The 24,481-nt window shown below is 42.4% G+C and overlaps 1 protein-coding gene across 37 annotated transcripts in view; it reads left to right on the top strand.

The window, feature by feature from the left end:
• PCM1 (pericentriolar material 1) overlaps nucleotides 1-24,481 on the top strand; it is an 88,643-nt gene that overhangs the window by 25,595 nt on the left and 38,567 nt on the right. For 27 of the 37 annotated variants that reach the window (XM_043546140.1, XM_043546136.1, XM_037897678.2 and 24 more), the window contains 7 exons: nucleotides 5,814-6,024; nucleotides 6,450-6,623; nucleotides 7,736-7,893; nucleotides 8,184-8,398; nucleotides 10,990-11,144; nucleotides 11,231-11,360; nucleotides 20,034-20,165. In XM_043546140.1, coding sequence (XP_043402075.1) covers nucleotides 5,814-6,024; nucleotides 6,450-6,623; nucleotides 7,736-7,893; nucleotides 8,184-8,398; nucleotides 10,990-11,144; nucleotides 11,231-11,360; nucleotides 20,034-20,165 — 1,175 coding nt within the window. The remainder of the gene's footprint in view (nucleotides 1-5,813; nucleotides 6,025-6,449; nucleotides 6,624-7,735; nucleotides 7,894-8,183; nucleotides 8,399-10,989; nucleotides 11,145-11,230; nucleotides 11,361-20,033; nucleotides 20,166-24,481) is intronic. The other 10 variants (XM_043546145.1, XM_043546144.1, XM_037897676.2 and 7 more) reach the window with 2 other exon arrangements.

The following is a 24,481-nucleotide window of genomic DNA, read 5'->3' as shown; positions in this document are numbered from 1 at the left end:
ATATCCAATCTAAACCTCCCCCATTGCAACTTGAGACCATTACTCCTCGTTCTGTCATCTGCTACCATTGAGAACAGTCTAGAGCCATCCTCTTTGGAACCCCCTTTCAGGTAGTTGAAAGCAGCTATCAAATCCCCCCTCATTCTTCTCTTCTGCAGACTAAACAATCCCAGCTCCCTCAGCCTCTCCTCATAAGTCATGTGCTCTAGACCCCTAATCATTTTTGTTGCCCTTCGCTGGACTCTCTCCAGTTTATCCACATCCTTCTTGTAGTGTGGGGCCCAAAACTGGACACAGTACTCCAGATGAGGCCTCACCAGTGTCGAATAGAGGGGAACGATCACGTCCCTCGATCTGCTCGCTGTGCCCCTACTTATACATCCCAAAATGCCATTGGCCTTCTTGGCAACAAGGGCACACTGCTGACTCATATCCAGCTTCTCGTCCACTGTCACCCCTAGGTCCTTTTCCGCAGAACTGCTGCCTAGCCATTCGGTCCCTAGTCTGTAGCGGTGCATTGGATTCTTCCGTCCTAAGTGCAGGACCCTGCACTTATCCTTATTGAACCTCATCAGATTTCTTTTGGCCCAATCCTCCAATTTGTCTAGGTCCTTCTGTATCCTATCCCTCCCCTCCAGCGTATCTACCACTCCTCCCAGTTTAGTATCATCCGCAAATTTGCTGAGAGTGCAATCCACACCATCCTCCAGATCATTTATGAAGATATTGAACAAAACCGACCCCTGGGGCACTCCACTTGACACCGGCTGATCAACAAATTGTTGGAGAAATTAAAGGATACTAAATCCACAGCTTAATAACTGGGTCTTCATCTCTTGCTCAGAAGAAGATGCCATCTTTCCTCTATCAGAGACTGGTTTACCCTCAAATCAGACACATCGGCAACATCATCAGGAAGCTTGTTGCAGAGCCAGCACAAGAAAGTGGACTTTCAGTACAGACATAAGACAAAACAACCTGCTCTTTCCTCTTTGGCTTCCTCAACTACCAGGCCTCAGATTTGATGGGAAGACTAAGCGTCACGAACCAATTAATGAGGATCCCTCCCTTCTGTTTGGAGACAGGATAGCTCTTTTAAGTAACAATTGAAGGCTTATTACATCAGACAAGTAGGTTCTAGAAATTAGAGGATGGCTAGCTGTGCAGTTTGAAAAACTGACCCCTTTCAATTTCCCCTACCTTTCCCTTTACAGTGAGCTTTCTTGCAAAGCTGTATTTCTATAAGAGGTTCAAAAATTCCTTCTGATAGGTGCTGTCAAAGAGGTTCCCAAACATCTTTGGCATCAGGGGTTTTATTCAGGATGCTTCCTGGTACAGGAAAGAAGATGGCAGATTCCATCCAGTCTAAAATCTTGGAAGATTGAACAAGTACATTCAGAAGTTCCAGTTTCAAATGCTAAACCTGTCCTTCATAATCCGCTCGCTTTCAACTATGGATTGGTTCACAATTCTTGATAGAAAATGACAGCTATTTACAGACTACTTTTGTTTTTCTCATATTTTCAGCATTGGCTGCTGAAATCCTCTGCACGAGAGGACCTGCTACTTCACATCAACTCCACAGTCACCTTATTTACAGAGCTGGGACTGCTGCTGAGCATGAAGAAGTTGAATCTCTGCCCAACTCAGAGACTTCATTTAATAGTTCTGTGTTGGACTTGGTAACAGGAGGGGAATGACTTTTTTCCAAGAGGAAAGGTCTCTGAAGGTAGAACAGTCTGTTTTAGTACATCCAGCTGAGTCTGACCCAGAAGGTGATTTTCATGATGTAATCTCATGAGCCTTACGGCAGCAACCATTTACAAGACTCTGTGTGCTTATCTCAAATTGAGGTCAGTGTAGCCCTGGATAGCTCAGGCTTACAGACTCAATCTGGGCAGTCTTCAGATGTTTGTGATTGTGCCTCAGCACGTCCTAAATTTATTGATATGGTGGAAGACAGATCAAAAGTCCTCAGAGGAGTCTTGTTCAATCCTCCTTCACCTTTGGTTGAGATAACCAACAATGGCTGGGGAGCTCATCTGGGTCATCCTACAGTTTGAGGCCATTGGCTGTCTCGCAAAAAGAACTTGGAATTAAGAACCATTCACTTGGCCCTCAGATCCTTTCTTCCTCACGTAATGGGGAATGTTGTTCAGGTAGCAATGAACAATGCAATGGCTATGTATTACATCAACAAGCAAGGAAGCACTTATTCTTACCTGTTGTGTGTCAAGGTAGTCAATTTATGTGATTGGTGCCCTCTTCACAATGTTTGTGTGTCTGGCCTTGCATCTTACAGAGGAGAGCAGTGTGTTTAGTCGACTGTCTCTGTAGGACAGTGTACAGATGCATGAGTGGTCCTTGGAGAAAATGTCTTGAGCTATTCAATCTTTCAACTGGGATCGCTCCGTTGTAGATTTGTTTGCAACCATATTCAACAAGAGGTGTCCCCTCTGCTGTTCAAGAACAGGAAGAGACAAACAATCCAATTCAGTCATGTTCCTGCAACACTGTGGAAAGGGTCTTCTGTGTGCTTCACCCTCATTAATTTAGAAAGTGGTGAGGAAAGTACATCAAAACAAAGCAGTGATGATGCAATTGCCCAGCTTGGCTGAAACAGTAGTGGTGGTACTTCATCTGTTGGGTGGGATTCACAAAAGTCTCCCTTTGTCTCCTGATCAGCTGTCGCAACAGCAGGGCAGGATCCTTCATCAGACGGCTTGGGCTATTGACTTTGACTAATGTTGAACAATGCTGTTCCTCTGTAGTCCATGATTCCTTGTTTAATTCAAGGAAGCTGTCCATAAGAGAGTGTTTTTGAAATGGACTAGATTTGTCTCTTGGATGTTTGGGGCAAATCTGATTCTTCAGTCTCAACTTCTGTTCTGTCTGTTTTAGAGTATTTAATGTGTTTGAAGTCTGAAGGCTTATCTCATGCTTCTTTAACAGTTCATTTGGCATCTATTTCTGCTTACCATGATTTGATTGATGGTAGATGACTGTTTGGACAACCCCTTCATAAACCTTTTATCTGAAATCATGCAATCTGTATTCCCATTTGAGGGTGCCAGCCCTTCCATGGGATCTATTTGGTCTTGACCAGGCTGATGAAGCCAAGCCACCCCTTGAACCTTTGACAGAGTTTCTTATTTTATTTGTCTATTTATTATAGTTAGACCATCATCCAGAAGGGTGAGTGGATTATGTGCAGATCTGCCATTTTTTATTTTTCATAAAGACAAGGTGGCTCTTAGACCTGACCTCATGTTTCTGTCAAAAATAGTATTGGAATTTCACTTCAATCAAACTATTAATTTACTATTTTTCCCTTAAGCCTCCTGTTGCTAAAGGGAAATCAGCGTTACATATTTTAGATGCTAATATAGTGTGGTTAATAGTGTATATATTCAGACTATTTCCAGATTTAGTAAACAGTGTATCAGTGAATGTTGTTAATTCCTGTGCATGGTATTGTAAAATCTCATTCTACTAGAGCAGTGCCTTAAACATGTTTCTACTGGGAAAATCTGTAAGGCTACTGCTTGGAGATCTGTCCGTACTTTTACCAAACACTATGCTTTGGATTTGGCTTCAAGAGCAGATGCCAGAGTTGGTAGATAAGTGCTTCAGCCATTATTAGTACTCTGTTCCATCTGCCTGACATTTCAGCACTGCTTGTCAAACTATCCATAAGTGGGGAGTATGCAAAGCCTCTCAAAGAAGAAATAGAAGTTACTTACTTGTCACGAGAGTTCTTCAAGAGGAGTTATAGTCATGCTTCCCACCCACCTGCCCCTGTCTTTCAGAGTCGTACCTTGGTTCTCTGGGTTAGTGGTGGAAGGAACTGAGGCAGTAAAGGGCAGACTGCCCTCTTATATAGCTTCACTCTCAAAACATTCAGGGACACTGAGAGAAGGGGAAGGAGGAGGTGCATATGTGGTCTAGTGGATGCTGCTTGGAGGAGGTCTGCTGTTAGGTACCACCAGGCTGCATATTACCCATAAGTGTGAATAGTGTGGTTATTCTTTCAAAGGTTTAACTGATGCTGAGCTGGCAAACCTTTCTTATAGCTATCACTCATAAGTTCAGTTGTAATATCTCTGTTTACTGTTACAAATTAATTTATTAGAGCATAAACTTTCGTGGGCTACCTCCCACTTCATCGGATGCATAGGATAGAACATATAGTAAGATATATCTATCTATCTATCTATTTTGATACACACATACAGATAAGTTGGAAGTTACCATACAGAATAACACGGCTTCTACTATAAAACCTGTTACAAATTACTTACACTAATCGTCTGATATAAAAGCTCTCCAAGAAACAAAATTTTGGAAGATGAGAAATATTGCCTTTCATTTTAAATGCACATATCTACAATGACAATTGAACAAAGAATTTGAAAACTTTATAAAAACAATGAGGAGTCCAGTGGCACCTTAAAGACTAACAGATTTATTTGGGCATAAGCTTTCATGGGTAAAAAAACTCCACTTCTTCAGATGCAATACAGACTAACACGGCTACCCCTCTGATACGTGAAAACCTTTTGAAATTGTACATCAATACAGATTTTTCAAATAAAGTTTGTGTATGGTTAAGAGAGAAACTATGGTAGTTTTGCAAGTTAAACTTTCTCCATTGTAAGCTTCAATACAATATACAAATATCTAATTTATTAATAAAATTTATTTTAATATAACTAGTGGCTGATTACTAATACTTCAGTTTATTTAACTTCATTTTATAAAAAGCCATTCATTTCAAAATAATATTCCGTAGCTAATGTTGAAGGCAAGTGCTGAAAAGTTAGGAAATGCCAGAATTAAGTTTTCCTCCCCACCTGAGATGCACTCTCTTGTAGCTTAGGGTTGCCAGTTTTGGTTGGATGTATTCCTGGAGATTTCATCACATGACATAATCTTTAATTAAATCTTTAATTTAATTCCTGGAGACAATGTAGCTTCTGCATTAAAATCTGACAACTTCCTCTTCCATGCTGCTGTGCCAGCAGCAGAGTCAGTTGAGAGCTCAGAAGAGACGTCCCTGCCCTAAAACAATTATGGGAAAAGCCAGGCTTTGTCCCTGTTAGATCTGGGCTGGAGCTTGCTCTTTGGGGATGGTACATGCGAGGTCTGCTCACGCACAGGAGCTGTGCGAGGCTTGAGTGTGCTCACTGAGGAGAGGTTTCAGAGATTTTTAGCTAATCATAGAATCTCTACTGAGCATGTTCAAACTGAAATTTTTCATATGCTTATAACTTAAACAAATTTGGGCAGATTTTTATGGGGAAAGCAAAAGTCACGTCACCAAGGCCACAGCCTTGCCAAATTTCAAGTCCCTACTACAAAGCATTGAAGTGCTAGAGCTTTTCAAAAAGATGGTTAACAGAATTTTTTAATATGGGCAAAATGTATTTTTCTCTAACTTCTTGCTTGATTATGATTGAACTCTTTTGGCTGAAATTTTCCAACCAAACTGAGTGAAGCAGATATCCAGCATGGAAAACTTAAGCACAAATGGTTACGGTTTGGTAAGGTTACAAGGAACTGAAAATAGGGTCTTATAATGAGAAGTGTGGGGCAAACATCATAATAAGCAGCACCACCAGCCCTGCCTATAATAAATGCAATGACATTTGCAAAAACTAAGACCGACCTTTATTGCTGGTCTGCATATTCTGTTAATAGTTACTATCTTTACATATTTTTATGTAAATCAAATAAGTGGCTTTTTTTTGTAACGTCTTTTTAATAAGATGCCAAATTTGATACTTTTCATTTCTTTTTTTTTTTTTTTGTAGTCTTGCCTGTGTCCCCTGTGTCCGGTGCTCCTCAAAGGAGTATTGATCAAAGAAGTACAACTTCAGCTGCCTCTGCTCCTACAGGCATAGCAACTGTTGTCAATGGAGAGTCTAACAGCCTAGCATCATCTGCTCCTTATCCTCCTGATTCCATTGCTTCTCAGAATGAGAGTGAAGAGGATGATAATCTAAACCCAACAGAAAAGCTCCAGTAAAATGTTTAACAAATTTTATTGTGTAATTAATTTGCTGTGATGAACTAAGTGGTTCTGTATACATTTTTGTTAGGTTTTAAGTTTTTTTTTCCTAAGTAGCATATTTTTGAAAGATGTAGAAAGTCTGAAATACGTAACTTAAGATAACTAGGTTATCTTATTAGTATTGTTTTCTGTGAAATATCATATAGATTAATTTGGGCTTCAGAACATCTTCAAGCAAAGATTGTTACAGATCTCAAATTATAGTAAGTTTAAATATTAATCAGTTTATGTATATTAGGACTTGGATAAAATTAAAATTTGGTTAGTTTTGCTGCACTTTTTTTTGAGAGCACTGTTGAATAAAGAACTGAATACTATATTTAGGATTTTTGATCCAGTAGGGGCATGCATATAAAGTATTCTGCTTTCATTCCAGGAAACTGAATGAAGTTCGTAAGAGATTGAATGAGTTGCGTGAGTTAGTTCATTACTATGAACAGACATCAGATATGATGACTGATGCAGTGAATGAAAACACTAAAGAGGAGGACACAGGAGAATCAGAATGTGATTCTGAGCATGAGAATTCACAACCTGTTACCAATATCAGGTTACACTTTTTTTTATATTTTGTCTTAAATTTTGTGGCCCTTAGTTGTTGTAGGTTCTGCATAGTAAGATGGTGTGGTTAACCAAAAGTTATTAATACTTAGATTAAATTGACACTGTTTTGTGTCAGTTCATTTGAAATACCCTTCATTATGCTGATAACCTAACCTTGGCTAATACAATATTTTTCTTAATCCAGTTGATAAATCATTTTAACGGTCTTCCTAAAATATACAACAGCTCTAGAATTATGCACTGTGAATTAGACACTGTGCTGATTACACCACAAAACTCCACTAAGAACTTCACGGATAAACTATGCTTTTCATATAAATGTTATAAAGTTTTAAAATTGTGTTTCAAAATTAATGTTCCTGTTTAGATTTTATAGCATTAATATGCAACTCTTGAGACCTATTAGAATTTCAAGATAAGATACTGAAAGGATAACCAGGCACATTAAATGGCCTTATAAAATCCAAATGGAGTCCCTTGCATTCAATTTATCAGGCTGCCAACTCACCCTTACCTCACATAGTCACAGTTAAAGATGGGATTTTCAAAGTACCTGGAAGGCTAACAAATGTAGTCTTGAGAATCAAGGCGGAAATGAATTGCAGTGTTGAGGAATGTTCATGGATATGCCCTGTCAAAGGCTTCTTCTGTTCACATTGAAGGGGTTCCATATGTACTTGAGTACACGGATAATCTCTCAAGTAACCAGGTCCCAAATCACGTAACATTTTGTACTTTCAGACCAGCACCTTCAACTCTACTTGAAAATCTACATGGGAGATATTTAAAAGGGGACTCTTATGCTATAGACCATCTCCTGTCTGTGATAGATGTGGGGTGTAGAGCAGAGCTGGATTGGGGAATTTTGGTTGTCCCGCTGAAGGGGAAATGGGATGTTAAAGTTTGTATATGCTTGTTTTGAATGACCTTTTACCTTGGCAATTGTAGTGTTAGCACATTAATCTAAATTGATTTAAATTTAAAAAAAAAAAAATCCATGTGTTTGTCTCTTCCAACAATTTAAAAAAACTAGATGAGATATAAAAGTTTTAATGGACTTAGAACCGATTTTTTAATATGATGAATGTTTTCTCCTAGAAACCCCCAGGGAATTAGTAGCTGGGGTGAAATAAATAGCAATTCCAACATACAGTGTGGAACTACTAACAGAGATGGAAGACACCTTAATACAGACTGTGAAATAAATAACCGATCTGCTGCTAATTTAAGGACTTTAAATATGTCTTCAACATTAGGTATGCTTTAAAAGATATTGAAGTATTACTGTATATAGAGCTAAAACTGATGAGTGTGTGTTTGGGAGCATGTTAACTCCTTCGGCTTTCTTTCTGGTTACATGGTTTGTGAGTTTCAGATTTGCATATAAGCTAAGTGTTCAACAAGGGCTTAAATGCTAGATTGGGTTCTTTTCATTGAGCAGTACAGCTTCAGATCTGAAACTCACTAGTCATATGAACATTTAGTGGTTTTTAACAAGTTCACTAGTGTTTATCTGCAACATTGGCACTGTTTGTTTTTCCTTCAGATTGTCGTAATAGGGACAATGACAAAGATATTGATGATATATCACAAGGTGGTGATGATGAAGTGGAAGAGGACAGAGCCAGTGAAGTTTCTTTATCTAGCTGCAGAAGCAGTGTTGCTGATGCTGGAGATGCTGAGTTTGAGCAGAAGATCAATAGACTTATAGCTGCAAAACAAAAACTTAAACAGTTACAAAATCTTGTAGCTATGGTACAGGTACTTCTTACAAATACAGTCTTATTACATGCCCGTGAACATTAATTTAAGAGTTACTAGTGTGTTTTTTTTTCGTGTATGAACTAACTTTGTGCACAATGAAAAAACACAGACCAGACTAATAGAGTGGTAGTGCTCACTGTAAAGCTTGACAAAGGAGAATAGTTTGATTTGTCTAATATGGAGGTCGTCCATTTGAAACACAAATCTAAAATACTCTTTAAAGCAGCAGTTATCAACCAGGGGTCCAGGGCCCCATGCGAGGCCTCAAGCAGGATTCAGGGGGTCTGCTAAGCAAGGCCACTGTTAGACTTGCTGGGGCACAGGGTGGAAAGCTGAAGCCTCACCACGGGCTTGTCTTCACTATGGGGAGATTGATGGCAGCAGTGTCTATGTGGCAGGGATCGATTTTAGTGGGTCTAGTGAAGACCTGCTAAGTCTACACCAGAGCGCGCTCGGGTCGACCCCAGTACTCCAGTTCTCTGAGAAGAGTAAGGGAAGTCGACCGGAGAGCATCTCCCATCAGTGCAGCGCAGTGAAGACAACGGGGTAAGTCGACCTAAGCTACGTCAACTCCAGCTACGTTATTTATGTAGCTGGAGTAGCATAACTTTGGTTCACTTACTCCGTAGTGAAGACAAGCCCCATGTGGGGCTGAAGCCGAGGGCCCCAAGCCCAGCCACCTGGGGTTGAAGCCGAAGCCTGAGCAGTTGCCCTGCTTGCTACCCTGTAATGTCAGCCCTGGCTTTTATATGAAGAAAAACAGTTGTTGTGGCACAGCTGGGCCTTGGAGTTTTACAGCATTTTGGTGTGGCCTCAGAAAGCAGAAGGTTGAGAACCCCTGTTTTAGAGGGACTTTAAACTTAAATTATAATATAAAAACCTTTCTTATAAAAACCCATGGATCACGAACTGAATTCTAAAAATCTAATAATTTTTCAGTGTTTATGCTCTATTACTCTTGCATTTTTTTTCCATCTTGGATAATGAATATTAATGAAATCAGTCTCACTTTGAGGTTCTGAGTTTTGCAACTTTAGCTTTTGATTACTACAGGGGAACATACATTTTTTTAAATTCCAGTAGAAACAGGTGCTATTAAAAAAAATTATTGGTCAATATTTTCATAAAAGTTTGTTTTCAGACTCTTAACTTGTGGGCCAAATAAGAATTGCCTGTGTCCCTTTAATGTTTTTAAATAAAAAGTTTTTCTTTCATTGGTTTTGATTGTCTCCCCAAACAATTCCTCCTCCTGACTTTCAGCTGAAACAAGATTATTAACATAATACCCCACAAAAGGCAATTTAAAAAACTGTACATCTTTTTAAATTTACTTGCTGTGTAAAAGTAAGATAAAAACCTGTACTGTATTAAAAATTTGTAATTCTTACAATCTGAGAATTTAGTTAAGGTGTGTACTTTATTTCTTATGTAAGTGGAATTGTCGTAGCGAGAGAGTAGAGCTGCTGAACAGATGCAGGTTTTTTTTTGTTGTGCTGTTCCCTGTACTCTGGTTGTGAATTTATGATGTGCATGATCATGGTGCAAATAATTTTAAACTGTACATTTGAATCCATCCAACCTTTGTGACTGACAGCAATTCAGTTAACCTGAGCACAGTTATTTGCATAATCAGTACCTGTATTGTGAATATGCAGATCTCTCTGCTCTGGCTTCCATAATCCCTCTGTTTTACCTGGTTCTTGATTCAGAATGTTCATCTTGGACAGCAACAGGAATGGATGTTTCAGCCTCATAGCCTTTTAGATTAAGCCAAAAATTTCTAAATTTAGATGAGATGGGGGAAAAAAATATCAAAAGCCAAGAAAATGGGGCTTTTAAGCTACATAAAGGGCACTTTATTTTAAATTGTTTTTAAATTTGTGTCTTTCAGGCACAGCTTGGTTTCTGGTTAAGTGTATAGAATATTTTCCAGGATCTCAATAGGACAACGATTAAATAGGCAATCGCCTATTCCAGGGTTCTCAAGCTTAGTTACACTGCAAACCCCTTCTGACAACAAAAATTACTACACGATCCCAGGAGGGGGGACTGAAGCCTGAGCCCACTTGAGCTCTGCCGTGGTGGGGGTGCCAAAGCCGAAGACCAAGGGCTGCAGCCCCAGGCAGGGGACCTATAACCTGAGTCCCAGGGCCAAAGCCCTGAGGCTTGGGCTTTGGCCCTGGGTGGTGGGGCTTGGGCTTTGTCTCTGGACCCCAGCAAGTCTAAGCCAGCCCTGGTGACCCCATTAAAATGGGGTTGTGACCACTGGCTATTCCTTCTCCACTCTTGTCCCTCAATAACTGTCATATTTTTGTTCATAGTACTCCAGTAAATTACTCTCCATCTGTAAACTGTTGCTCCAGCTATATAGACTATATATACGCACATATGGCTGGAGCATGATTTGTCTATGTTGTATAGTTTAGAGTTGGAGAGTAATATATATTGGAGTACTGTGTGTGTTTATTTACATATAAACAGAAAATGTGATCTTAATACACAAAGGTAAAATTTTCCAGATTTGTTGGCAAAATATGGTTGATTACAAATATCAGTGTACCAATTGAAAAATATGGCTGCTGTTACAGGATGATGAGACAGAGCCTGAAGCAACTACTGCTGATATATCTAATGCGGGTGACTTCTTTTTGGCTGAAGTAGAGGAGGCAAAGCAGCAACCAAATAACATCAGAGCTAGCACCAACAAATTGCAGCAAGATGTGAGACTGAATGAAAAAGCAAGGTTTATTGTCTTTTAATTATCTTAAAAGATCACAATTCCATCAAATCTCTTGCTAAGTAATATGCAGCTAATATCTCCTACTACAGAGAAAAATTCTATGAAGCTAAACTTCAGCAGCAGCAGCGGGAACTTAAACAACTTCAAGAAGAAAGAAGGAAACTGATTGAGATTCAAGAAAAAATCCAAGCATTACAGAAGGCTTGTCCTGACCTTCAAGTAGGTAGAGTATACTTCTTCACAGACTCCAGGGGTATGGTCTACATTGCAGTAAAACATCCACAACTGGTCTGTGTCAGTTGCCTCGGGCTGTGGGGCTATTAAAATTGCAGTGTAAATGTTCAGGCTTGGGCTGGAGCCTGGTCTCTGAGACGCTCTCCCCTTGCAGGGTCCCAGAGCTCAGGCTCCAGTCTGAACCTGAACGTTTACACTGCAATTGTATAGTCCCACAGCCTGAGCCCTGTGAGCCCAAGTCTGCTGACACAGATCCACCGTGGGTGGTGGTGATGGTTTATGTTTACACTACAATAAATCAGGCAATGGGGCACCAAATGTCTCTCACAGCAGTAGTTTTTCTAGTAGAAAAATTGAAATTCAGAACTTCAAGTTGTTTATGCTCATAATGTTGAATTTTGTTCTTACAGTGGTTTTGTTGACTCATTCATAATTATAGATAAAGCTTAGAAGGGATCACCTATAATCATCTAGTATGACCTCCTTTGTAACACTTGCCATAGAACCTCGCCTGATAATTTCTGGATGAGGCTTGTAGCTTCTATATGAGCTATAGCATATCTTTCTAGAAAGATATGCAGTCTTTATTTTTACTTCAAAGGATGGAGAAATCACCACATTCCTACGTAAGATGTTCCAGTGGTTAATTACTGTTACTGTTAAATATTTGCACCTTATTTCTAGTCTGACATTTTGTCTAGTTTCAGCTTCCAAACACTGAATCTCGTTATACCTTTTTCCTACTAGATTAGCAACATCTACGATCAGAATCTCTTCTCTATGTATGTACTGGTAGTGTAGACCATGATCATTTCATTTCTTACACCTCTTTTGGATAAACTCAATATATTGAGCGTCTTAAGGGTATGTCTACACTACTAAATTAGGTCAAATTTATAGAAGTCTGTTTTTTAGAAATCGTTTTTATATAGTCACTTGTGTGTGTGTGTGTGGCGACACAAAATGCTCTAAGTGCATTAACTCGGCGGAGTGCTTCCACAGTACTGAGACTAGCATCGACTTCTGGAGCGTTGCACTGTGGGTAGCTATCCCACAGTCTCCGCTGCCCATTGGAATTCTGGGTTGAGATCCCAATGCCTAATGGGGCAAAAGCATTGTTGCAGGTGGTTCTGGGTACATGTCGTCAGGCCCTCCCTCCCTCTGTGAAAGCAACGGCAGACAATCGTTTTGCGCCTTTTTTCCTGAGTTACCTGTGCAGACGCCATACCACGGCAAGCATGGAGCCCGCTCAGCTCACTGTCACCCTACATCTCCTGGGTGCTGGCAGACGTACTGCATTGCTACACAACAGCAGCCCATTGCCTTGTGGCAGCAGATGGTGCAATAGGCCTGATGATTGAGGTCAGAACATGCAGGGATAAAGTGAGACAGGCTAAAAGTCAAGTAGAGTTGGACCTTGTAAAGGGAATTAAAACCAATAGTAAAAGGTTCTATAGTCATATAAATAAGAAGAAAACAAGGAAAGAAGAAGTGGGACTGCTAAACACTGAGGATGGAGTGGAGGTCAAGGATAATCTAGGCATGGCCCAATATCTAAACAATTACTTTGCCTCAGTCTTTAATAAGGCTAAAGAGGATCTTAGGGATAATGGTAGCATGACAAATGGGAATGAGGATACGGAGGTAGAGATTACCAAATGCGAGGTAGAAGCCAAACTTGAACATCTTAATGGGACTAAATCGGGGGGCCCAGATAATCTTCATCCAAGAATATTAAAGGAATTGGCACATGAAATTGCAAGCCCATTAGCAAGAATTTTTAATGAGTCTATAAACTCAGGGGTTGTACCATATGGTTGGAGAATTGCTAACATAGTTCCTATTTTTAAGAAAGGGGAAGAAAAGTAATCCAGGTAACTACAGGCCTGTTAGTTTGACATCTGTCATATACAAGGTCTTGGAAAAAATTTTGAAGGAAAAAGTAGTTAAGGACATTGAGGTCAATGGTAAATGGGACAGAATACAACATGGTTTTACAAAAGGTAGATCATGTCAAACCAACCTGATCTCCTTCTTTGAGAAAGTAACAGATTTTTTTAGACAAAGGAAACGCAGTGGATCTGATTTACCTAGATTTCAGTAAGGCGTTTGATACCGTGCCACATGGGGGAATTATTAGCTAAATTGGAAAAGATGGGGATCAATATGAAAATTGAAAGGTGGATAAGGAATTGGTTAACAGGGAGAGTACAGCGGGTCCTACTGAAAGGTGAACTGTCAGGCTGGAGGGAGGTTACCAGTAGAGTTCCTCAGGGATCTTATTTAATCTTTTTATTACTGACCTCGGCACAAAAAGTGGGAGTGTGCTAATAAAGTTTGCGGATGATACAAAGCTGGGAGGTATTGCCAGTTTAGAGAGAGACCGGGATATCATACAGGAAGATTTGGATGACCTTGTAAACTGGAGTAATAGTAATAGGATGAAATTTAATAGTGAGAAGTGCAAGGTCATGCGTTTAGGGATTAATAACAAGAATTTTAGTTATAAGCTGGAGATGCATCAATTAGAAGTAACGGAGGAGGAGAAGGACCTTGGAGTATTGGTTGATCACAGGATGACTATGAGCCGCCAATGTGATATGGCTGTGAAAAAAGCTAATGCGGTCTTGGGATGCATCAGGAGAGGTATTTCCAGTAGGGATAAGGAGGTTTTAGTACCATTATACAAGGCACTGGTGAAACCTCACTGGAATACTGTGTGCAGTTCTGGTCTCCCATGTTTAAGAAGGGTGAATTCAAACTGGAACTGGTACAGAGAAGGGCTACTAGGATGATCCGAGGAATGGAAAACCTGTCTTATGAAAGGAGACTCAAGGAGCTTCGCTTGTTTAGCCTAACTAAAAGAAGGTTGAGGGGAGATCTGATTGCTCTCTATAAATATATCAGAGGGCTAAATACCGGAGAGGGAGAGGAATTATTTAAGCTTAGTACCAATGTGGACACAAGAACAAATGGATATAAACTGGTCACTGGGAAGTTTAGACTTGAAATTAGGCGAAGGTTTCTAACCATCAGAGGAGTGAAGTTTTGGAATAGCCTTCCAAGGGAAGCTGTGGGGGCAAAAGACCTATCTGGCTTTAAGATTAAACTCGGTAAGTTTATGGAGGAGATGGTATGATGGGATAACATGATTTTGGTAATTAATTGATCTTTAAATATTCATGGTAAATAGGCCCAATGGCCTATGATGGGATGTTAGATGGGGTGGGATCTGAGTTACCCAGGGAAGAATTTTCTGTCGTATCTGGCTGGTGAATCTTGCCCATATGCTCAGGGTTTAGCTGATCGCCATATTTGGGGTCGGGAAGGAATTTTCCTCCAGGGCAGATTTGAAGAGGCCCTGGAGGTTTTTCGCCTTCCTCTGTAGTATGAGGCACGGGTCACGTGCTGGAGGATTCTCTGCTTCTTGAAGTCTTTAAACCACAATTTGAGGACTTCAATAGCTCAGACATAAGTGAGAGGTTTTTTTGCAGGAGTGGGTGGGTGAGATTCTGTGGCCTGCGTTGTGCAGGAGGTCGGACTAGATGATCATAATAGTCCCTTCTGACCTTAATATCTATGAATAGGCCTGATAACCATCATCGTCATGTCCGAGGAGCTCCTGGCTGCCTCGGTAAGGTTGGTCAGGAGCGCCTGGGCAGACATGGGTGCAGGGACTAAAATAGGAGTGACTCGACCAGGTCATTCTCTTTAGTCCTGCCGGCAGTCTTATTGCACCATCTTCTGCCGAGCAGGCACCGTCTGCTGCCAGCCAAAGATGTAAAAGATAGATGGAGTGGATCAAAACAAGAAATACACTAGATTTGTTTTGTATTCATTTGCTCCCCCCCCCTCCCTACCTCCCTCCCTCTGTGAAATCAGCAGCCGACAGTCATTTTGGTGAGGTCTGTCAGGGGCACCTTGAAAAGTTTAATGGAGATTCAGTCCTGCCTGAAATACCGGGGGGAGGGATAGCTCAGTGGGTTGAGCATTGGCCTGCTAAACCGAGGATTTTGAGTTCAGTCCTTCAGGGGGCCATTCTGTGTGACAGTTGTTTTTGTTTCTCCTTAATATAAAGCCACCCCCTTTGTTGATTTTAATTCCCTGTAAGCCAACCCTGTAAGCCATGTCGTCAGTCGCCCCTCCCTCTGTCAGAGCAACGGCAGACAATCGTTCTATGCCTTTTTTTCTGTGCAGACGCCATACCACGGCAAGCATGGAGCCTGCTCAGATCACTTTGGCAATTAGGAGTACATTAAACACCACGCGCATTATCCAGCAGTATATGCAGCACCAGAACCTGGCAAAGCGAAACCGGGCGAGGAGGCGACGTCAGCTCAGTGACGACAGTGATGAGGACATGGACACAGACTTCTCTCAAAGCACGGGCCCTGGCAGTGCGGGCATCATGGTGCTAACGGGGCAGGTTCATGCAGTGGAAGGCTGATTCTGGGCCTGGGAAACAAGCACAGACTGGTGGGACCGCATAGCGTTGCAGGTCTGGGACAATTCCCAGTGGTTGCGAAACTTTCTCATGCATAAGGGCACTTTCATGGAACTTTGTGACTTGCTTTCCCCTGCCCTGAAGCGCATGAATACCAAGATGAGAGCAGCCCTCACAGTTGAGAAGCAAGTGGCGATAGCCCTGTGGAAGCTTGCAATGCCAGACAGCTACCGGTCAGTCGGGAATCAATTTGGAGTGGGCAAATCTACTGTGGGGGCTGCTGTGATGCAAGTAGCCCACGCAATCAAAGATCTGCTGATATCAAGGGTAGTGACCCTGGGAAATGTGCAGGTCATAGTGGATGGCTTTGCTGCAATGGGATTCCCTAACTGTGGTGGGGCCATAGACGGAACCCATATCCCTATCTTGGCACCGGAGCACCGAGCCGGCGAGTACGTAAACCGCAAGGGGTACTTTTCAATAGTGCTGCAAGCTGTGGTGGATCTCAAGGGACGTTTCACCAACATCAGCGTGGGATGGCCGGGAAAGGTCCATGACGCTCGCATCTTCAGGAACTCTGGTCTGTTTCAAAAGCTGCAAGAAGGGACTTTATTCCCAGACCAGAAAATAACTGTTGGGGATGTTGAAATGCCTATAGTTATCCTTGGGGACCCAGCCTACCTCTTAATGCCATGGCTCATGAAGCCATACACAGGCAGCCTGGACAGTAGTTAGGAGCTGTTCAACTACAGGCTGAGCAAGTTCAGAATGGTGGTAGAATGTGCATTTGGAGGTTTAAAAGCGCACTGGCGAAGTTTACTGACTCGCTTAGACCTGAGCGAAACCAATATTCCCACTGTTATTACTGCTTGCTGTGTGCTCCACAATATCTGTGAGAGTAAGGAGGAGACGTTTATGGCGGGGTGGGAGGTTGAGGCAAATCACCTGGCCGCTGGTTATGCGCGGCCAGACACCAGGGCGGTTAGAAGAGCACAGGAGGGCTCAGTGCACATCAGAGAAGGTTTGAAAACCAGTTTCATGACTGGCCAGGCTATGGTGTGAAAGTTCTGTTTGTTTCTCCTTGATGGAAATCCCTCGCCCCTCGGTTCACTCTATTTCCCTGTAAGCCAACCGCCCTCCCCTCCCCTCCCGCCTTCAATCACCACTTGCAGAGGCAATAAAGTCATTGTTGCTTCATATTTATGCATTCTTTATTAATTCATCACACAAATAGGGGGATAACTGTCAAGGTAGCCTGGGAGGGGTGGTGGAGGAGAGAATCACCGGGAGGGGTGGTGGAGGAGGGAAGGACAAGGCCACACAGCACTTTAAAAGCTTAAAATTTAAGTTATTGAATGCCAGCCTTCTGTTGCTTGGGCAGTCCTCTAGGGTGGAGTGGCTGCGTGGCCAGAGGCTCCCCCACCGTGTTCTTGGGCATCTGGGTGAGGAGGTTATGGAACTTGGGGAGGAGAGCGTTTGGTTACACAGGGGCTGTAGTGGCGGTCTGTGCTCCAGCTGCCTTTCCTGCAGCTCAACCATACGCTGGAGCATATGAGTTTGATCCTCCAGCAGCCTCAGCATTGAATCCTGCCTTCTCTCATTACACTGCTGCCACCGATCACCTTCAGCCTTCTCTTCAGCCGGTCACCTCTCCTCCCGGTCATTTTGTGCTTTCCTGCACTCTGACATTGTCTGCCTCTACCCATTCGTCTGTGCTCTGTCAGTGTGGGAGGACAGCATGAGCTCAGAACATTTCATCGCAAGTGCGTTTTTTTTTCGCCTTCTAATCTTCCCTAGCCTCTGGGAAGGAGAAGATCCTGTGGTCCTTGAAACACATGCAGCTGGTAGAGAAAAAAAGAAGGGACAGTGGTATTTAAAATGACACAGTTTATAGAACAATGGGTACACTCTTTCATGATAAACCTTGCTGTTAACATTACATACATAGCACATGTGCTTTCATTACAAGGTCGCATTTCGCCTCCCCCCATCGCGTGGCTAATTCCTCCCCCCGCCCCGTGGCTAACAGCGGGGAACATTTCAGACACAGGCAAACAGCCCAGCAGGAACGGGTACCTCTGAATGTCCCCTTAAGAAAAGCACCCTCAACCAGGTGACCATGAACAATATCACTCTCCTAAGGATAACACAGAGATAAAGAAGGGATGTTGTTTGAATGCTAGCAAACATACACTGCAATGCTTTGTTCTGCAATGATTCCCGAGTACGTGCTACTGGCCTGGCTTGGTAAAGTGTCCTACCATGGTGGACGGAATAAGGCTGCCGTCCCCAGAAACCTTTTGCAAAGGCTTTGGGAGTACATCCAGGAGAGCTTTATGGAGATGTCCCTGGAGGATTTCTGCTCCATCCCCAGACACGTTAACAGACTTTTCCAGTAGCTGTACTGGCCGCGAATACCAGGGCAAATTAATCATGAAGCATGCTTGCTTTTAAACCATGTATACTATTTTAAAACGCACACTCACCAGAGGTCCCTTCTCCGCCTGGCGGGTCCGGGAGGTACTGGCTCCAGGTCCAGGGTGAGGAACAGTTCCTGGCTGTCGGGAAAACCGGTTTCTCCGCTTGCTTGCTGTGAGCTATCTACAACCTCCTCCTCATCATCAGCTTCCTTGTCCCCAAAACCTGCTTCCATGTTGCCTCTATCTCCATTGAAGGAGTCAAACAACATGGTTGGGTTAGTGGCATGTTTTGGGCTCTGACCCGGAGCGGCCATTTGCCTCTCTGGTTTTCTGGTAGGCTTGCCTCAGCTCTAAGTTTCACGTGGCACTGCTGCGGGTCCCTGTTATGGCCTCTGTCCTTCATGCCCTGGGAGATTTTGACAAATGTTTTGGCATTTTGAAAACTGGAACGGAGTTCTGATAGCACGGATTCCTCTCCCCATACAGCGATCAGATTCCGTACCTCCCGTTTGGTCCATGCTGGAGCTCTTTTGCAATTATGGGACTCCATCATGGTCACCTCTGCTGATGACCTCTGCACTCACCTGCAGCTTGCCACGCTGGCCAAACAGGAAATGAAATTCAAAAGTTCGCACGCCTTTTCCTGTCTACCTGGCTAGTTCATCTGAGTTGAGAACGCTTTCCAGAGTGGTCACAATGGAACACTCTGGGATAGTTCCGGGAGGCCAATACCGTCTAATTGCGTCCACAGTACCCCAAATTTGACCCGGCAAGGCCGATTTCAGCACTGATCCCCTTGTCGGGAGTGAAGTAAGGAAATCAATTTTAAGAGCCCTTTAAGTCGAAAAAAAGGGCTTTGTCGTGTGGACGGGTGCAGGGTTAAATCGATTTAATGCTGCTAAATTCGACCTCAACTTCTAGTGTAGACCAGGGCTCACTATATAAGGCATGTTTTTCAGACTTCAGATTGTTCTTGTAGCTCCTTTCTGAACTCTTTCAAATTTTTCAGTATTCATTCAGAAGTGGTGACACCAGAACTGGACATGGTATTTTAGTAATGGTCTCAGTACTGCCATATACAGAGCTAGGTTCTGCCTCCCTGCTCCTGTGTGGTGATCTCCTTCTTATAGGTGCAAGGATTGCATTTGCCCTTTTAGCTACGTAATCTCACTGGAAACTCATGGTCATTAGCTTACTTACTATGAACCTTAAGTCCTTTTCAGAACCCCTGCATTCCAGAGTAATGTCTCATCTTGTGAAGGTGACTTTATATTTGGCTGCATTAAGACAGAAGTTCAGATGAGCCCACCTTACCAAACTTTGCAAAGTTTGTTAATTTTTGTGTACTTAACAAGATGTTGCCTTTTCTTCAAAAGTATGTTTCATTTAGGCAGTTGAAAATGCTGCAATTACTAAAAGAGCTAAAGGGACCAGTATTCTACCACATTGCACAATGTTGGTTTGAGTTTTTAAAATTCATTTGTGATTACAAAGTTTCTGATTTCATTTATATTATATGTAGCATTGATCATAATGTAAGATGGGCTGCATGCTGGTTGAAGTATATGTAATGTTGGTTCTGAGACTATTCTTCATAGCATAGGTTGACTTTGAGCTGATATCTCAAGTCTAAAATTGAGTTGGGGATGAGTAGTTGGAGGGAGCGGGGAATAGCCGTATCCAATAACAGTAAGAAATAAGTAGAAATTTCAGAACGCAATAATTTATTACATATGATGTTTTACTCTAGTAATATATATTTTATTTAATTTTAAAATCTTCCTTTTCTTTCAGTTGTCAGCTAGCTTGGGGAATTGCCAAGCAAATAGACCAGCCTCACCTGCTACTTCAACACCAGCTGTTGAAAGTAGCACAGCAGGCAATCCTATTCTTGAACCTGAAGAATCGGTAACAGTGGACAATGAGGTACTTGACATTTCTGACTTGCTTGTGAGTCAGTTACTCTTTTAAAAAAAGCAAACCCTTAAATACCTTTTAAATATTTTGAAAGATTTTAAGTCTTTTATATACATGTTGAGACGTATGTGTTTGTTTGTAGAAAGCAAACAATGAACCTTAGTAGCAAGAAGTATTTGCCAAAAAAGGAAATATTTAAGCAAATATTGCAGAATTTGGCTGTAGAAGGGATATGATTTTGGAATTATAACCAGAGGGTTTGAATGATCTCCAAGGAAACTGGATTCCAAGAACAACCCATCCAATCAGGGAGTTCATGTAGAATGAGACAGACACTCTTTCACACATGCTTACATCTTAAAATTAGTTTCCCAGGGATCTGCCTCGTGCATGCAAATGCAGCTCCACTGTTCCATCCTGACATGTTATAACTGGATAATTTCACTGTATGTAAACACACACACTCTGCTTAGTTTACATTGGCAGATCATTAGTTTTATCAATTAACTGAAATTTTGTCTGTCTAAAATCCTTGTAATGTCACTGAATTAAAGGTTTTCCTCTAAACCACCAAAAGGTAAAAGGTGATGTCTTATTGAAGGCATATTCTTGCAAGATTTATAGCTTTTGCCTTCTAACAGGGTCGGATAAATGTTTTTTTTTATAAATAAAGACAAGATGGGATTGTGTCATGTTTTTGTTCTCAAATGGCTGAAAATTTTTTACTGGGGACTCGAAAACAAAAAATGAGAACAGAACAAAGGGTAAAGAGAGAAATTACAGAGGTCTAAAAATTATCCTTTAGAACAAAATGCTTGTACACCCTTAACTATAGGTGTCGCTGTGCGTTTCAACTATACATTTTCATTTACCAGTTATGTTTTTCCATTTAATATTTTTCATAACACTATGGTTAATAACATGATGCTGTCCCAGCTATGGGTGACCGTTTTGCGTCCTAATGCTTTAAACTCAAATTTTTAAAAATATATTTGGCTGGGTTTCCAAGATCTTTTGAAAAGCGGGATTTGGTTAAGTTAAACGTAGGCATCTTACAAATATATATGTAGTTAAATTTGTCTTTTGATAACCAGTGTGGGTCTCCTTCTACTTTAAAAAAAAAAAAAAAAAAGAAAGAGGTCCTGGTATAACAGTAAGAGCATGTAGTGATGATCATATTTCTAAAACTCCACAAGTAACTTTTGATTTTTAACTTCCAAATATAGCCTTTTTTATAAACAAAGTAATATTTTCAGAGATATCAGAAACTTTGCCTAGAAAGGTGTTCAGCTGTTTCGCAACAAGAACAGCCTGCTTGCCTTTATGCTTTGTATAATATACCACCTTATCTGTCTTCCCTGACATCTTTATCACCTCATTCAAATCTATTCAAAACACTGCTCAAAACTATTCAAAACTTATGTTTACCTGCTGCTGTAACCATATTACCTTCCCCTTTGAATTCCTCCACTACCCTGTTTCACTGCATCAGGTTCAAGCGTCTTCTTGATTTCAAGGTCCTTCACAACTTTGCTCCTCCGTACATATCCATTACTTCATCCTACTCTCTTTGAGTAGATGCAGCCATGTATTCCACGTAGGTGTACATGTGCACAGTGCACTGAAGCTGGAAAACTTTGCCTAGCAATGCCCAGAAGGACAGCATTTGTGCATTAAAGGCCCTAGCCCCTCCTCTGGCTATATAAGGGCAGCTCTGTCCTGACTCCCACTCAGTTCTTTTTCACCGCCTGTGCCTTAAGTTGAAGCTTTGTGTGATATTTTCATCTCACGTTTTTGGTCTCATAATCTAGTGGAAAAACTCTCAGAAAACTAGCCTGTCTTTTTTTGTGTGTGTGAGAGATTCTCACATGAGGTGCTTATTGTGGCTGAGGGATATGATAAGGAATGGTGTTCCACCTATATGTCATTCAAAAAGAGAGCTGAGGTGGCAAGAGACTTACGGGTGAAGCATCACCTTCTGGAACAGGGCAAGAGGCTCGCTTCAGCACTGAGACCCTTGTCTGCTCGGCGGTTGGTGTCAGAACCAACAAGTGATGCTACTTCACATTCGGACTCTGGTGCTTCCTCCAAGAGGAAGAGGCGTTGCTCTCCCTCCTTTGGTGATGCGAGGAAGATGTCCCATAAGACTAATTATGGAGCACTCCAAGTTTCTCTGAGCCTTTCTCATCTTCTAAGAGGAATGTTCACCAGCACCATACTCCTGGCACGCGCAGTGGAACAGGTCCATCTAACCTCTCCTTGGTACAGTGCCAAGATCAGCAAGAGCCCATATCATCAACTCTGGTTCCGGCCATGGGCATCCAGTGAGTCTGGTACCGACGATGTCTGCAACAGTGCTGACTGCCTCCATGCTGGAGGTGTATCAGGTGGCATCAGACCTGCTTTATCTCTCAGTCCATGACTCTCCACTGGTTCAAGAGTTTGAAGGTGCTGTAGCTTCTGTGCGTCATCTTCCATTGTGCCCTTGGCCCATTCTGGCTGGGTTGTAAAGCTGCTGGGTTCATCAGCACCGCAGCCCAGGTCCCAGACTGTGGAACTGAGGCCAGTGCTGTGCCTGGCACCAAAGACCCCTGCCATGCTGATGTCCCCTTCGGCCATGGTCCTTGGCCTTGGTGCTGGTGCCTCTTCTGGTACTGGGTGGGGGAGTGTCTCGCTCAGTGCAGATTCCCCATTCCTTTTTGGCATTGATGCTGTCTCTGTTGGGCTTCAGATGAATCTGGTCATTTGTTTGCTCAGTTGTGGCTGGCTCCATTGTCACCAGAGAATCTCTGCGACTCCTCGAGATCCAGGTTCGGCTCGTCCTCCCCTTTGTCATTGTCTGATAGGCGCTAGAGACTGTCCTTGGCTCACCATCGGTACGGAGGTTGGCATAGTTTCTGCAGTCAAGAGGGGGGCTCTTGGCCCAGTGTCTACTGATCACCAATGTCATATCCATTTCTCCAGTGGCCTCCTTGGAATCCTTGGGACACTCCTTGGTCTTTCAGGTCCCATTATTCATCCTGCTCCAAAACAAGATCACGGATCCCATGGGTGGCTTCCATTCCCGAACTGTCTCAGCTACAGGCGACTCTGAGCCTGTCCGTCTGGGCCTCCAATCCCAACTGTGGGTCAAGAAAGGACCTGTCATTGGTGGAGCAAAAGCATCTCCGGACAGCTCTGCCATGCCAGGCTCTTGCTCTCCTTTGATGTTTGAGGACTTTAAGGCATATTAGGACCTTCTTAGGTGTATGTCTGCTACAATAGGCATCCAGGCTGAATTCATGGAGGAGAATACACATAAGCTGCTGGATCTTCTCCAGTCATCAGCTTCAGGGAGAATAGCTGGTCTGATAAATGAGGCTGTCTTGGAATCTGCAAAGACACTCTGGCATACTCCAACTTCATAACTTCCTAAGACAAAGTGTGCGGAGAAGTCATACTTCAATCCCATGCTGGGTTTTGAAGGTTTCTGCTCCCACCCAGCCACTAACTCTGTTGTGGTAACCACAGTAATGACAGTGAAGATATAAATCTGTACTAAAGACAGAGTCCAGGAGGGAATAGGGAGGAAGATTTATACTTCTTCTTCCTGGCAGACGCGCATTGCGAATCAGCAGGCATTGCTCTCTGTATATGACTGGCTTGTCCTCCACTGGCAACCAGTAAGCGCCTATTTTGACTTGTATGTCCCAAGCAGAAGTCTATCTTCTTTACCCCTGTTCAGGGTCAGGCTGGCTCATTTTTTTTTTTTTAGTGTTTGGGACTCAGTTACCCGGGGTTGTGCCATACAGTTCCCCCTCCATCCTTCTTCAGGGACCCCTCCCACAAGACACAGCTCCTGGAGCAGGTTCAGTCTCTACTGGCTTTGGGGGCTGTAGAGGAGGTTCCATTGCAATGTTGGGGACAGGGATTCTACTCCCCTGAGGGATGAGTCATGTCCTCTGTGACCTCAACAAATACATCAGATACGTGGGATTCCATCTGGTCACCTCAGCAACTATCCTCCCTGTGTTAAATTGCAACTGGTTTGCTGGACCTTCAGGATGCTTATTTCCATGTAGCAGTGCTCCCAAGCCACAGGCGGTTTCTGTGGTTAGTCATGCTGGACCAGCACTATCAGTATACCATGTGGTCTGTCTTCCACTCCCACCTGGTATGTTAACAAGTGCATAATTGTGGTGACAGCATACCTCAGGAAGAGAATTCATATCTTCTTGTATCTGGATGATTAGTTACTGAGAAGCAAGTCCAGAGAAGACGTCCCCTTTCATGTTCAGTTCATTCTACGCTTACTTGATCATCTAAGTCTCATCCTAAACAGTGGA

The sequence above is a fragment of the Chelonia mydas genome, chromosome 4, assembly GCF_015237465.2.
Source record: "Chelonia mydas isolate rCheMyd1 chromosome 4, rCheMyd1.pri.v2, whole genome shotgun sequence".
NCBI lineage: Eukaryota > Metazoa > Chordata > Testudines > Cheloniidae > Chelonia > Chelonia mydas.
Note: the sequence above shows the minus strand (reverse complement) of the source record. Positions and strands in the feature narration are given on the sequence as shown.